The sequence below is a fragment of the Podarcis muralis genome, chromosome 2, assembly GCF_964188315.1.
Source record: "Podarcis muralis chromosome 2, rPodMur119.hap1.1, whole genome shotgun sequence".
NCBI lineage: Eukaryota > Metazoa > Chordata > Lepidosauria > Squamata > Lacertidae > Podarcis > Podarcis muralis.
In genome coordinates, this window is record NC_135656.1 from 13,981,827 (window position 1) to 13,997,724 (window position 15,898).

The 15,898-nt window shown below is 47.4% G+C and overlaps 1 protein-coding gene across 2 annotated transcripts in view; it reads right to left on the minus strand.

Annotated features, from left to right (window-relative positions):
- Positions 1-15,898, minus strand: part of PAN2 (poly(A) specific ribonuclease subunit PAN2) — a 37,178-nt gene that overhangs the window by 7,576 nt on the left and 13,704 nt on the right. For both annotated transcript variants that reach the window (XM_028710129.2, XM_077923904.1), the window contains exons 10-22: positions 15,128-15,247; positions 14,909-15,037; positions 12,348-12,547; positions 10,269-10,411; positions 9,293-9,396; positions 8,580-8,678; positions 6,632-6,708; positions 5,696-5,837; positions 4,208-4,345; positions 3,778-3,837; positions 3,022-3,112; positions 615-772; positions 295-438 (exon numbers count right to left, since the gene is read on the minus strand). In XM_028710129.2, the coding sequence (XP_028565962.2) occupies positions 295-438; positions 615-772; positions 3,022-3,112; positions 3,778-3,837; positions 4,208-4,345; positions 5,696-5,837; positions 6,632-6,708; positions 8,580-8,678; positions 9,293-9,396; positions 10,269-10,411; positions 12,348-12,547; positions 14,909-15,037; positions 15,128-15,247 (1,605 nt within the window). The remainder of the gene's footprint in view (positions 1-294; positions 439-614; positions 773-3,021; positions 3,113-3,777; positions 3,838-4,207; positions 4,346-5,695; positions 5,838-6,631; positions 6,709-8,579; positions 8,679-9,292; positions 9,397-10,268; positions 10,412-12,347; positions 12,548-14,908; positions 15,038-15,127; positions 15,248-15,898) is intronic.

Here is a 15,898-nt window from a genome sequence, read left to right on the forward strand (position 1 = left end):
GACCTTCCGATCGGCAAGCCCTAGGCTCAGTGGTTTAGTCCACAGCACCACCCGTACCTCCCCGTGTTAGCCCATCCCAAACAGCTTTCTGCATGCCCATCTCTCACCATCCAGGACTGTGAGGACAAGGACTGGGTTTCACAGCACAGCTACTGCCATGTGTAATGGGGATAACACTCTCTTATAAAGGAAAGTTCTTGAGATGAAGAGAGCAGGGGACCAACTTGTCTAAAGCCTCCTTAGTAGCGAGAGCCAGATGAGCTCTGCAAGGTTTTCGCAGAGAAAGCTGCCTACCTGTTCTTGCGTGGAAATGTAATCATCGATGAAGGGAACGCCCTCGTTGGGACCCTGCCCCCTCACACACGTAATCCTGGCCACCGACATCTGACTGGGCTTGATAGTGGATTTGGTCCCGTCACTGCGAAGCTCAGCTTCCTCCTATTGTGTATTTTCAAGGGGTGAACGAATTATGTTCTGTGTGGCCTCCTCACAAAGAAGAGCTCCCATTGGCCCTTTGAAGAGGCTGTTGCTCAAAGGCCTACAGGAGAGAGGTTCTGGAACCTTCCAGTCCTCCCAACCTGACCTCTCCCCTCTCCCCGCAACGCAATGCCTACCTCGTTGAGGGTGACAAATTCAGCATCCAGCCCCACCAGGTCCCCCACCTGGGGCATCTCATTCAGCATGAGCGGGATGAAAGTGGCGTGACACTTGCGCTGCTTACGGGCGAGCGAGGCCTCGGCAAGCAGCACACTGGCTTCGATAGGGTTCTTAACTGAAAGAGGGAAAGAAAATCTGAGATCAGCTGTTGTGCTCAGTTCCAGGGTGCCTTCTGAGTTGGCAGTCTGAATGAAGAAAGCAGCCCAGGGGAATCCCACAGGAGGCCTCATAGGTACAAGCTTCTAATATACAGTGGTACCTCAGGTTACATACGCTTCAGGTTACATACACTTCAGGTTACAGACTCTGCTAACCCAGAAACAGTGCTTCAGGTTAATAACTTTGCTTCAGGATGAGAACAGAAATCGTGCTCCGGCTGCACGGCAGCAGCAGGAGGCCCCACTAGCTAAAGTGGTGCTTCAGGTTAAGAACAGTTTCAGGTTAAATACGGACCTCCGGAATGAATTAAGTACTTAACCTGAGGTACCACTCTACAGTTACTGTCATACCTTGGGTTACAGATGCTTCATGTTGCGCGTTTTCGGGATACGGACACGCCAAAATCCAGAAGTACCAAAATGGGTTACTTCCGAGTTTCAGCGCTCACGCATGTGCAGAAGCACTAAATCACACTTTGTGCATGCGCAGACGCGCCAAATCGCAACCCACACATGCGCAGACGCGGCGCTGCGGGTTGCAGACGCTGCAGGTTGCGAACGTGGCTCTCGCACGGATCACGTTCGCAACCCGAGCGTCCACTGTATATCCAATTTCTCAAAAACAGTGTAATCAGCAAGAAAAAAAAGGCTGGCTTATTCAAACCTACGTGAGGAAGAGAGGGCCCAGAACAGTTTAAAGGAAAACCTGCCAATATCACAGGGCCAATTCAGCTAGAGGATTTACAGTAATGAACCACAATACGTTACAAGTTCAGGATTTTCCTATTAAGATCGTATCCAGAGCACAGGTGTCCCAGCACTGAAGCGGATCACATCGATCCCTTCTGACACAGGAAACATGCCAAAATGGATCCGATGGTATATAACCAAGCTCTGTCAAGCAGATCAAGTTTACATTCCAAATTATTCAAGATGCACGGACACTGTACAGCAGAAATGCCAAAAAACATTGGTGCCTGTGGAATAATCAGGACACTTGGGGCTGTGTAGCGAAGTGGTCTGTTTTACACAGCGGCCTGGGAGCTACACCAGGGTGCCAAAGTTTCACCCCAAAGCAGTGGTTTCTGGTCTGCATCACAAACGCAGACAATCCTTTTCGTGATGTAGTGATGATCAGTCGGTTTCACTTCCTCTTGATTTCAACACAGTTCCTTGCAGAACCCACTCAGCTTTGCCCCCTTAATCTCTGTGGCATATGACTACCTCACAACAACCCATCCCTTGTGAAGGAGGGGAGAGCTATTTTGCTTAGTGTTAAAGGGATGTCTCACTGGAATTTCCTACTTGGCATCAGTTATTAGGCAAAACAGGGAGGGGACAGATGTGGAGGTCAAGATATGGGGGCGCAGGGGCTGTGAGGGAGGCTGACAACACAGGGCCTGTTTCAGCCACAAAACTATTTATCGACAGGGCAGAGACAACACTTTCCTCCCTGGTCAATGAAGATTCAAAAGCAATGGCTAAATTATCATATGAATACATCAAATATGTGAATAACGGATCAAAGATGAATAACCAAGTGGCGATGTAAGACACTGACTGCACGGGGAGAAAAAAACCAGGTACAGTATTTTTTGCTCTATAAGACGCACCAGACCATAAGACGCACCTAGTTTTTGGAGGAGGAAAACAAGAAAAAAAATATTCTGAATCTCAGAAGCCAGAACAACAAGAGGGATCGCTGCGCAGCGAAGGCAGTGATCCCTCTTGCTGTTCTGGTTTCTGGGATAGCTGCGCAGCCTGCATTCACTCCATAAGACGCACACACATTTCCCCTTACATTTTAGGAGGGAAAAGGTGAGTCTTATAGAGCAAAAAATACGGTATTTCCTGAGCCACACTGTGATGCCAGGCTTGCTACTGGAAAACAGGCAGAGCTATATCTAAGGAGCTCATTTAGGTATCAGCTCTCCACCAATGTTTGGAAGCAAGGCCTGTCCATGTTGTTCTGACCTGGTTATGTTGCTGAGCAACATAACCAGCACTGTCTGTCCATACTCCACCAACCATGGTTGGAAGGTGGAGCATTGCTTTAAGAACCCTAGCTGCCCCAGGGAATCTGCAGCAGGCCATGGTTGAACCTGGTTCTGCTGAGCCCCAGAGTAGTATTCTCAAATTATTATCTTTTTGTTCCAGAGTCCAGCTCTTTCCATGTAGTCAAAGGCACACATGCACACGCACTCACTGGTTAAATTGTACTTGGAGTGGAGGTTCCTCCGCACATAATAAAGGATGGCAGGCACCTTCCAGCTCATGTCGAATTGCACGGCCTCACACTGCAAATTCAAAAGCAAATAATAAATAAAAAAACAACAATGAGAGCATCATGCGCATTTGAGTTGTGTGTTCTTCTGGGGTTGTCTTCTTCCCTGTTGTTTGTTCTTATCCATCAGAAAAATATGCAACTTCTCCATGGCAAAAAACAGGATGCATTCGCATTATCTTAATGTACTTCTTAATGTTTCTTACACTGTGTAATTTTGTGCTAGAATGGGTGCCTGACCCAATTGTCTTGTAAATGGAGACATATTAGAGGTTTTTAAAACGAGCTTTTAGCCCTTGTAACTGGAGAAATAGTTTGGAAAAGTACACAGACCATCTCGAAAAAGGCTCTGGGCTTCTGTTAGGGAATCTCCTATGCTCTGCATTGGGCTGGGGAATCTGTAACCCTCCATGAATGTTGATGACTGGGGCTGGTGGGAGATGGAGTTCAACATCTGAAAGGCCACAGATTCCTGCCTTTTCCCGACAGACATTTCCCCCCTTCCCTGCAAAACCTCTAGGGCTGTTGCCTCCGCTCCACACCAAAAAATTCTGCAAAATGTGAGGTTCAGAAAAAGTGTGCAAAGTGAACTTGATGCAAAAAAGAAGAAGCTTATTTACATACCTGTTACTTATAGAAATTGAGAGCACAGAGTATGAATTGTCTTGATCTCCTTACCTTATCCACAGGCTCAATGAGAAAGTCATTGAAAAGGTACCACTGTTGGTGTGTGACACCCTGTGCAAATGGAAGATGCAAGATTTGTGTCAATGGATTACCATTTTCACTTACAGATAATGAATGAATCACGGTCACCCAGGTACGACTGCCTATAGCCAAGGCAGCTCTGTGACAAATATGACAACAGAAAAACAAGGGGATTCTCCTAAGGCAGCCTTCCTCAATCTGATGCCCTCCAGATGTTCTAGTCTATAAATGTCATCAGCCCTGGCCAACATGGCTGATAGTCAGGAATTATGGGAGTTGTAGTCCAAAACATCCGGAGGGACCAGACATGGGAAGGCTGTAACACCATTGATAGGATATGAGAATCACAGATTGGTGAATGCAAAGTTCAGTGGGCTGTACTCTCTTCTGATTGGCTCACCTCCTTCCTTTGGTGGTAGGTCTCCCCCACTTTTATGTGCCCCACCAGGCTGCCCCCAGTCCGGGAGTCCAGAATGTGCACAATGGTTGCCATAAGATCATAGACGTACGTTGATTCCTGGTCATCCAACACAGTCAGCTGCAAAGAGGAAGGAGAGTTCATCAACTGGCTAGATTTCTTTTCAGTTATTTTAAGCGGCAAGACAAAACAAAACTGGCAAACGCTGACACACTGTACGCCAGGCCTTTAAATTCTAACTCCAGGGATCCAGCCTTTCTGAAATCCTGTTTTCTTTTTAGCAATGGCAGCACAAACCAGGATGATGTCCCCCAGGCTAATGGACCACCATGGACTACTTTAGGCAGATTCTCTCACAGCATTTTAAAAATTAAAATTATTTTTAAAAGCGGGGTGGAAAGAAAAGGATTATAATCACTTCCATATTAAATATTTTTATCAAACAAGCCTGGCTGAATCTGCTCACACTGATAGACAGACACCTATTTGAGATGTATTTTGGAGGATGCTATTGGATCTGCATAACCCTGCTTTCTGTTCATCCTGCAGAATGGGCCTTTCCCTTCCTACCTTACCCAAAGGGATCATTTCACCTGCTTTAGAAAAGTATTCCCAACATATGAAGTGCTACCATGCCCACTTATCTCTGGGCTAAACCTAACTCCTTCACTCTTCCCTCATATGACTGAGGAGCTGAATCAAAACTTTTGAAGTCGCAAGAGGCAGAACTTCTGAACTGCAAGAGCCACTTCACAGGTTGCAGGAGCCCACAGTAAACATGCGCCTGGGAGCTTCCTGGCGTTTATTCTACTTCATATTGTCATTTACCCAGCCCTCCATTTACAATCTCTGCTGCTGCATCAGCTGTTAGTCACTGCCTTGAAAGATCGCATGACAATTGTACAGGAAGGGGCCAAAACTGGCTCTACATTCTTCCATCCAACAATTAAAATACAGTGGTGCCTTGCAAGACGAAAAGAATCCGTTCCGCGATTCTCTTCATCTTGCGGTTTTTTCGTCTTGCGAAGCAAGCCCATTAGCGGCTTAGCGCTATTAGCGGCTTAGTGGGCTTAGCGGCTCAGCTGTTAAGCGGCTTAGCGGATCAGCTGATAAGCGGCTTAGCGGATCAGCTGTTAAGTGGCTTAGCGGCTTGGGAAAAAGGGGGGGAAAGGAAAAAAAACCTGCAGGAACTTGCAAGACATTTTCGTCTTGCGAAGCAAGCCCATAGGAAATTCGTTTTGCAAAGCACCTCCAAAACGGAAAACCCTTTTGTCTAGCGGGTTTTCCGTCTTGCGAGGCATTCGTCTTGCGGGGCACCACTGTAATTCTGTACAGAGGTAGCAAATGCCTCTGCACACCTGGAGAGGCTGCCCTTAATGGTATCAAAGTGAGCACAGCACAGAATTCCTGAGAAAGCATTTAGAAACCAGGCACTATGGGGCAACTTTCTTGCCAGAAGTGATGACGTACTTCTGTGCTTTCATCCCAGTTGTAAACCTCCAGTTCCTTGTTCTTGGAGAGCTTCATCTTGATAGAATAAGGAATCCAGATGTTCTTCAGCTCTTCAATGGAGGTATAAGAATGCCCTCCCTCTGCCATTCCCAATTCGTTCCTGGAAGGCATAAAAACACACAAACAGGAGGATTCGTACAATACAATGCAGTCTGAGCTTTTCTGCAAGTTGTTTATCATCATCAATCTTTATTACAGTCCAGAGACCCAACAAATCGTTACAAAGCAATGCACAAGTTGTTTATACAGAATTCTACACAGCCTAAATATGATGTTTCACGTTTCCCAATCTGTACTGTCATTGTCATTTTACTGCTGCAGTTTTCTGCTCTGTGCCCTTTCTGCTGCATAACGTAGTAAAGACAAAACGGAGGTAGACGTGATATCGCCTTTCACCCGTTAAAAAAAAAATTGCTACAGGAAGGGTAAGAACACAAGTAGTACTGAATTGGTAAAGGTAAAGGGACCCCTGACCATTAGGTCCAGTCGTGGCTGACTGGGGTTGCGGCGCTCATCTCACTTTATTGGCCGAGGGAGCCGGTGTACAGCTTCCGGGTCATGTGGCCAGCATGACTAAGCCGCTTCTGGCGAACCAGAGCAGCGCACGGAAATGCCATTTACCTTCCCGCCGGAGTGGTACCTATTTATCTACTTGCACTTTGCCGTGCTTTCGAACTGCTAGGTTGGCAGGAGCAGGGACCGAGCAACGGGAGCTTACCCCATCGCGGGGATTCGAACCGCCGACCTTCTGATCGGCAAGTCCTAGGCTCTGTGGTTTATCCACAGCACCACCCGCACTGACTGAATTGGAGAGAACAAAAAAAAGAAGGCTTTTCTAGACAAAAAAAGGAGAGTTTTTATTCTAGGAAGCACACCTAGATGATAAATGCTTACCATTCCCCAACAGGTATTTCTCTACTTTGGGGGAGTTCCAGACCACCTTTCTTCATCATCAACTTCTTAAAGGCATACTGAAAATAAAAGGTAAACTAGAAGTAGAAACATCTCTTTTCTATATATATTTTTAATGTCTCCAAAAATATTCCAAAACAATATTTGTATCCAATTTCTTCTTCAACACAAGCTTTCTTCTTGACTTCCCACCCCTCCCTTCCTGATGTTTGTTTTTTACTTCTTTTTATTAGCGGTTTCGCAACACGTGTTTTATCTAAGCTTTCTCATTGTTAGTTCTTTCAATAATCCACTGCTTATATTTCAAAGATCTCAATAAACGTACAGTCAAATGCCGAGTGATTTCACTTAACGCAAAACCCTGACTACCTCCTCATGCCAGTTCCAGGAGCGAGTCCAGATGAGGGGCCAGGTGGAATGTTAAAAAAAAGGTAAAGGACCCCTGACAGTTAAGTCCAGTCGCGAACGACTCTGGGGTTGTGGAGCTCTTCTCGCTTTACTGGCCGAGGGAGCCGACATTTGTCCACAGACAGTTTTTCCAGGTCATGTGGCCAGCTTCTGGCGAAACCAGAACAGCGCACGGAAACGCCCTCTATCTTCCCACCGGAGCGGTACCTATTTATCTACTTGCACTTTGACGTGCTTTCGAACTGCTAGGTTGGCAGGAGCTGGGACTGAACAACAGGAGCTCACCTTGTTGCAGGGATTCGAACCGCCAACCTTCCAATCAGCAAGCCCTAGGCTCAGTGGTTTAGACCACAGAGCCACCCGCGTCCCTAGGTGGAATGTTAAAGGTAAAGGGACCCCTGACCATTAGGTCCAGTCGTGACCGACTCTGGGGTTGCGGCGCTCATCTCGCTTTATTGGACGAGGGAGCCGGCGTACAGCTTCCGGGTCATGTGGCCAGCATGACTAAGCCGCTTCTGGCGAACCAGAGCAGCGCACAGAAACGGCGTTTACCTTCCTGCCGGAGCGGTACCTATTTATCTACTTGCACTTGACGTGCTTTTGAACTTTTTGAACTGCTAGGTTGGCATGAGCAAAGGGAGCTCACCCGCAGGCATTCGAACCGCCAACCTTCTGATCGGCAAGTCCTAGGCTCTGTAGTTTAACCCGCAGCGCCACCTGTTATACTGTGCCAAATAGAAAGTAGGTAAACAGTAAAGGACCCCTGGACAGTTAAGTCCAGTCAAAAGCAACTATGAGATTGTAGCGCTCATCTCACTTTTCAGGCCAAGGGAGCTGCCGTTTGTCCACAGACAGCTTTCTGGGTCATGTGGCCAGCGTGACTAAACCGCTTCTGGCGCAACAGAACACCATGATGGAAGCCAGAGCAGCGCACGGAAAAGCTGTTAACCTTCCTGCTGGAGTACCTATTTATCTACTTGCACTGGCGTGCTTTTGAACTGCTAGGTTGGCAGGAGCTGGAGCACAGCAACGGGAGCTCACCCCGTCATGGGGATTGGAACCGCTGACCTTCTGATCAGCAAACCCAAGAGGCTCAGAGGTTTAGACCACAGTGCCAACCCACCCACCGGGCACATCTGCCCTGCCTCCAAAGCCTCTGGCCGTTCACATGGGATTTCACATCTGAACAAGGGCCCAAGAGGATATTCTCAGACTGTGAAGTTCATTTCCCAAATTTTATTTTGGAAACAGACAACCTTGACATGAGCTTGCATGTGCTAGATTGTCTGCACATAAACCTTATTTGAACAACCAGTGAGGTTGGGAGTTGGCATTGCTGGTTGGCAGGGTGTGTGTGTGTGTGTGTGTGTGTGTGTGTAAGTGAGTACAGTGCACTCTTGCTCCTGCTCCCCCACAGTGGACAGGGAAGCAATCAAAGTATTGAATGATCTGGTTTAAGGATGCCTTCGAAAGGCAACTGAACAGAAACTGAAAAGAAAAAGGAAAAGGCACTCTCCTATACCTCTGCCTGCATCTTCCAGAATTCTGCCTCCTTGGAGCTGTTTACTTCACAGTTAATGACCAAAACATCTGGCAGGCAGCGGATGTTGCGGGTCTGGACCTTGAAGAGCAGAGAGAAGATGTGCAATGTAAGGGCAAGTGACACAGATTCATGCTTGGTCCTACTGCTGCAGCTTTATTTTACAGCAGTGCTTCCCAAATTTGGGCCTCCAGCTGTTGCTGGGACTACAACTCCCATCATCCCTGACCTGCTAGCTTGGGATGATGGGAGTTGTAGTCCAACAGCAGCTGGAGACCCAAGTTTGAGAAACACTGTTTTTGCAGTCACAAGGAATGCAAATTGATCTAATAATCTCTTGCTTTTTAACAGATGGCACCACCAGAGGTTTCCTAAGATGCCGATGGCTGAAGTGAGCGGAGATGAAATCATATTTACCCCCAAGAATTTCTTGCCCCGTCTGCGGTATCAGCTTAAGAATTTAAACTTCCCAGCGTAAGGATGCTTTATCTGAGACCGTACTAGCTGGAGACCTGGAAACCGATAGAAACTTTGGGGTGGTCAGTTCTCTTATCAAGTGCTTGCGTTCTCAGGCCCATGCTGGCTGATGCAGCCTTGCAAGACACATTAGATCCCCCTATATCAATGCTGCAGCCATGGTCCACATAGTCCATTCACACTGGCTTGCTCTATGCAACTGTTCCCTCCCCACTTACCGTGGGCTGGTATTTCTCGCAGTTTTCGCACCAGGCTTGGGTGTTCTGTTCCAGGCAGATGCTTCGCTTTAAGATCTGAGCAAATTCATAATCCTTGATTTTATCTTAAAAGGAGGGAAGGAGAAAAGGAGGGGGTTTTAGTTTCCAAAAAGATCCAATCAAGAAGTACCATATTTTTCGCTCTATAGGACGCACTTTTCCCCCTGCAAAAATGAAGGGGAAATGTGTGTGCATCCTATGGAGCGAATACAGGCTCCTTGGCTTCAGCGATAGCAACACGAAGCCTCCAAAGCACAGAGGGAGAGCTCCCCCCGCACTCCGGAGGCTCCGGGTTGCTTTCGCTGAAGCTGCCTGAAGCCCCCGGAGCGCAGGGAACTTCTGCTGCACTCTGGGGGCTTCAGGCAGCTATCCGCAAGCCTTGGGAGTGCAGCAGGAGTTCCCGCTGTGCTCTGAAGGCTTGCGGATAGCTGCCTGAAGCCTGGAGAGTGAGAGGGGTCGGTGCACACCTATCACTCTTGCTCTCCAGGCTTCGCTTCACTGGAGAGGCGCTGCACAGTTTTCCCTCTCTGCGCAGCACCCCTTCAGTGAAGCGGGAGGAGAAATGGAAGGGGCTCCGTTTCTCCTGCCGCTTCGCTGAAGGGGCACTGAGCAGAGAGGGGGAGATTTTTTTTTTCCTGTTCTCCCCCTCCTATGGTCCGGTGCGTCCTATAGAGTGAAAAATATGGTAAAACTTAACCAGAAGAATGCAGAAGAAAACCCTAACCCTGCACCATTCTACAGATGCTCCTATCCTATTTTGAGAACCCTAGCCAGTGCCTTTCCAGGCAAGTTGTTCCAGCCCCGTAAGCTTACAAGAACCAACTGAAAGGCAACAAGCCCACACCTTCTGCCCCTGGTTTAAAGAATGAAACAATCCCCATTCCATTCAACTCTGTGCTTTTCCCACCCATGCACTCTCACCCCTTAAAAGTCATACCGTTGCTCTCAGGGTAGGACAACGTAAAGAGGAGTGTGGACGATACTCGGACAGTCTCTTTGCCACAGCGGCACATGCTGCAGTTCTCCACTTCGCAGCTGAAAAGCTGCCCGATGACCGAGTCCCCTGAAGATCCGAAGTTGCTAGAAAAGACAAGGCGAGATCAGCAGAGTGCCGGGTTCAGTATTTAGGAGGGGGATGCTGAAACACCTCTGCCAGTTACTTCACAAGACAACAGCTTCCAAACATAGCTAAATTGGGATTGTTGGGCCCTAACCATTTTCAGCTTTTCAGCCCAATCTTAATCCCTAGCCGGAATTAAGATTGCTGGAAGAAATATCAACAACCTCAGATATGCAGATGACACAACCTTGATGGCAGAAAGTGAGGAGGAATTAAAGAACCTTTTAATGAGGGTGAAAGAGGAGAGCGCAAAATATGGTCCGAAGCTCAACATCAAAAAAACGAAGATCATGGCCACTGGTCCCATCACCTCCTGGCAAATAGAAGGGGAAGAAATGGAGGCAGTGAGAGATTTTACTTTCTTGGGCTCCATGATCACTGCAGATGGTGACAGCAGCCACGAAATTAAAAGACGCCTGCTTCTTGGGAGAAAAGCAATGACAAACCTAGACAGCATCCTAAAAAGCAGAGACATCACCTTGCCAACAAAGGTCCGTATAGTTAAAACTATGGTTTTCCCAGTAGTAATGTATGGAAGTGAGAGCTGGACCATAAAGAAGGCTGATCGCGGAAGAATTGATGCTTTTGAATTATGGTGCTGGAGGAGACTCTTGAGAGTCCCATGGACTGCAAGAAGATCAAACCTATCCATTCTTAAGGAAATCAGCCCTGAGCGCTCACAGGAAGGACAGATCTTGAAGCTGAGGCTCCAGTACTTCGGCCACCTCATGAGAAGAGAAGACTCACTGGAAAAGACCCTGATGTTGGGAAAGATGGAGGGCACAAGGAGAAGGGGACGACAGAGGATGAGATGGTTGGACAGTGTTCTCAAAGCTACAAACATGAGTTTGACCAAACTGTGGGAGGCAGTGGAAGACAGGAGTGCCTGGCGTGCTCTGGTCCATGGGGTCACGAAGAGTCGGACATGACTAAACAAACCCTTTTCAGGCAGAAAACACAACCAAACAGGGAATGTGACAGTTGGTAGCAATCCCATGCAACCTGAGAAGAACAACACCGCTGAATCAGACCAAGAGCCTAGCTAACCCAGTATCCTGCTTCCAACAGAGGCCAGCCAGAAGCCTCTGGGAAAGCTTGCAAACAGGACATGAGCATAATAGCCATCTCCCTTGCAACTGGCTTTCAAATTGCCACCAACTCTGAAAGCAGTGTGCAGTCATCGTCAGCATGAGCCAACCATGCAGTGTTCTGTAGTTTGCCCATAGTTCAAATTCTGAACTTTGGCAATCAGATGGCACTCTAACAGTGTCATGGAATTCTACTCAATATCGATCCAGAGTAGAATCCCAACGTATGGTTAGCAGAGTAAAAACTTAAACATTGCAGGATTCCCCAAAAATAGACCAGAGGCAACTGTATTTCATCCAGCAGAGCTTTACTGCTACTGACGCAAATGAGCATAATGGTCACAAATCCAATAAATTCAGGATTGGCACTGTCCATAAGAAATTCAGTTGCTGCAGACTTTACTTTTTTATTTTAATGTATTTTTTATTAAAGATTTCTTGGTTTACAAAAGTATGTGCAGGAGGACAGGAAGACTGGAGTGCCTAGAACAGGTGTGGCTGCATGTCCCTTATTTTGGCTGCTGGTCCCTTATTTTCAAATCTGTAAGTTGACAGCTATGGGAGAAGGGGATCGACGGCGGAGGATGATACATGGGGTAAACCTCATCAGGGTGCTCAGCCATGACTTTGGCTGTGCTCACCTGTATTAGGGCATTGTCTGTATCTGAGGTCAGAATAGGAGAGACTGAAACAATTTGGAAATATACTTTAAACCAAGTTAGATCTAGGAGAGGAAGTAGAAGAAACAGGCATGCAGGTTCTCAAAGTTTCCAAGAGGTAAAAAAAAGAAAAGAGAGATGACCATTACCTGCTGCCAATGCCCCGGTAGGCCTGAGGTCCCTCCTGCTCTTGAGTTTCCTGATGGAGCTGGGTCAGAATGAAGCGATTCCAGCTCTGAACCAAACGGCCTAGATTCACTTTCCCTGTAGCCTCGTCAGAGTCGGCCAAGATCAGCCCCAAAGCAGCTGCCTCCGGAATGGTGCGGAAGGCGCGGAGGAAGTTGCTGCCCTGAAATGAAGGAAATGGCCTTGTATTTTTTAAAAAATAAAATACTGGGTGCGCTCAAGCCCAACCAAAACCCTGAAGAACTGAGCTCCAAAGTGTTCTTCTATTCCTCCTCACAGGCACGATAGGCTTGGAATGCATGTGAGCATGCGCACTCACTCATGAACGTAAGAACAAAATGCAAGCTGGGCAAAGGAGGTGGGGGACTGAGTTGGGTGAGTGTCAAGAGGAATAGTAGCTCACGGATAACAGTGGCAGGCAGCTGTGCTGTTCTGACAGCTGCCACAGGGCAGGAGTAGCATGACATGATGAGCTCAAAGGCCTAACACACTCCCTCAGCCCAGGATAAGTCATTGTAGTCTGTTTGGGGACAAAGGCCTACTCATTTTTTTCTTTTGTTTCTATTTTTTTGGAAGTCAAACAGAATCCGTTCCGGAAGTCCATTCGACTTCCAAAACGTTCGGAAACCAAAGAGCAGCTTCTGATTGGCTCAAACACTCGCTTCTGGTTTTTGATCGTTTGGGAGCCAAAACGTACAAGTTCCAAGGCGTTTGGCAACCAAGGTACAACTGTAATCTCTTATTGAAAAGGTTTCAATAATAAAGAAATAAAGTGATGCAAATAAAAAAATGAAAAACACAAAAATGTGAATATACGAATACATTCAATATATGAGAAAATACCCTAAAACCATACGTTCTTATATAAATTTGATATTATCCTAATACGTATGCAAATACTAATAGCCTACTACACTTTGTATAAACATGTCCAATACAATGTCATATTTATCCAAAGTCTACATTTGTAAGCAGTCCATTCCTAAGTTGTGAGAGGCCTACTCAAGAGAAAGGGTATTGTACTTATGATTGGGGCCTAGAGCACGGAGTAGAAAATGACTATACAGAGGCACATTTTCTGATCAGCTCATAGAGTAAGGCTGGGGAGAAGGAGTCGGCAGTGCTTCTCAGCTTCCTTCTAAAGTCTGGGGCAACCAGCCAAGGCCAGATGGGAACTTCTGGCAGGGTGTGTGAAGCACATTCCTTAGACTGGCCCCATTCAATTCTTTGAGAGAACATGGGTGGGATAATTAACACCCCAATTGTGCTACAACCCCAAGGAGACCACAGCCCCATTTCTGCCACACAGCTCTGCAGCACAATAGATAGGAGCCAGCACGAAGGGAGCTGCTACTTTGGATGGCAGGGCTGCCCTGGGCTGCCCCCACATGCAAGTGGCCTGCACTTTAGCACAGCAGATGGAAGAGTGTGAGTCACATTTCTGCCCCCAACAGTGCTCCACAGCTATGCACGGGTCTTGGCTGAGCCTCGGCCAAGCATACCTGAAGGAATGTCTCCACCCCCATCGTTCAGCTCGGACACTGAGGTCCAGCTCCGAGGGCCTTCTGGCAGTTCCCTCACTATGAGAAGTGAGGTTAGAGAACGAGGCAGAGGGCCTTCTTGGTAGTGGCGCCAGCCCCATGGAATGCCCTCCCATCAGATGTGAAGGAAATAAATAGCTATCTGACTTTTAGAAGACAGCCCTGTTTAGGGAAGTTTTTTATGTTTGATGTTTTATCGTGTTTTAATATTCTGTTGGGAGCTGCCCAGAGTGGCTGGGGAAACCCAGCCAGATGGGCAGGGTATAAATAAATTATTATTATTAATATCATCATCATCAATGGCTCATCCCAGGACAGGCAGCCCCTCCTTCCACCCACCTGTCTGCCCACATCCTTGCCAAGAAAAAAATACAGTGGTACCTCAGGTTACATACGCTTCAGGTTACATACACTTCAGGTTACACACTCCGCTAACCCAGAAATAGTGCTTCAGGTTAAGAACTTTACTTCAGGATGAGAACAGAAATCGTGCTCCGGCAGTGCGGCGGCAGCAGGAGGCCCCATTAGCTAAAGTGGTGCTTCAGGTTAAGAACAGTTTCAGGTTAAGAACGGACCTCCGGAACGAATTAAGTACTTAACCTGAGGTACCACTGTATCTGACTTTTAGAAGACATCTGAAGGCAGCCCTGTTTAGGGAAGTTTTTTATGTTTTATCATGTTTTTAATATTCTGTTGGGAGCTGCCCAGAGTGGCTGGGGAAACCCAGCCAGATGGGCAGGGTATAAATAAATTATTATTATTAATATCATCATCATCAATGGCTCATCCCAGGACAGACAGACCCTCCTTCCACCCACCTGTCTGCCCACATCCTTGCCAGGAAAAAAATAATGCTAATCGAGATCTGTTTCAGTCTCATAGGCTTTCCGGCCTATGACTCCGAATAGCCATCTCTACTCCAAAAAGCATCCTGTGAAAGATGGAAGGATTCTGCACGGTGCCTTCCATTTGCCCATCTTTACCTGACAAGGGTCTCCTCTGGACAAATCCAGCATGTGGAAGAGGAATCCCAGCTCACAGCTCAGGCAGAACTCTTTCTGGCACAAGTGGTTCTGGACCAGGCAGCGCACCGGCTCTAGGAAATACAGGACCTGAAGGAAGGACGATGGGTAGATGAGACCGAGGTTATCACAGGGAGGCGGAGGCAATGCATCACTGAGCGAAAGCAACTTTGCACCCACCTGGATCATGCAGTTGCAGTAGGAATTTGGAATATGGGGCTCTAGGCCGGCAAAGAGAGTCTTGTTGTAATGTTTGAAGTCAAAGTCCTCCAACCCCAACTTGGAGTATTTAATTGTGACCTGAATCAGGCAAGAAAATATAATTGTACAACAAGGATATTGTTTACACGGGAGCACACACTTATTCGACATGCCAACATGAGGAAGAGAACCACAGCCCAAGTGAAACTGCTCAAAGGCCCTTTGTTTTTGGCACACCTGTACCAAGGTACCTGCACGAGCTCATCCGATTCTCTCGAGATCTTAATCTGCCCAGAGGCCGAGATCGCAATGCAGATTTCAGGGCTGTTCTCATGTGACTCAAACCCACGAATGGAGGTAACACAAAAATCCCCATTCGCTTTTCTTGCTCCACAGATGGCAACATGAGGCAATCTGCCTCGCAAGGAACAGGCTGTGAGCAAGACTTCTACCCACCCTGGTCTGGCAAGCTTTCATTATGCAAGAGAGAGGACTGTTCTACCATAGTCTAATTTATGCTGGGACGGAATGGGAATTTATAAGGCTGGCTTCAAAGTGCATGGCCCTTCGTGCTGCCTTCTTGTGCCCCTAGGCAGCCAGTGTGGCGTAGTGGTTAAGAGTGGTAGACTCGTAATCTGGTGAACCGGGTTCGCGTCTCCGCTCCTCCACATGCAGCTGCTGGGTGACCTTGGGCTAGTCACACTTCTCTGAAGTCTCTCGGCCTCACTCACCTCACAGAGTGTTTGTTGT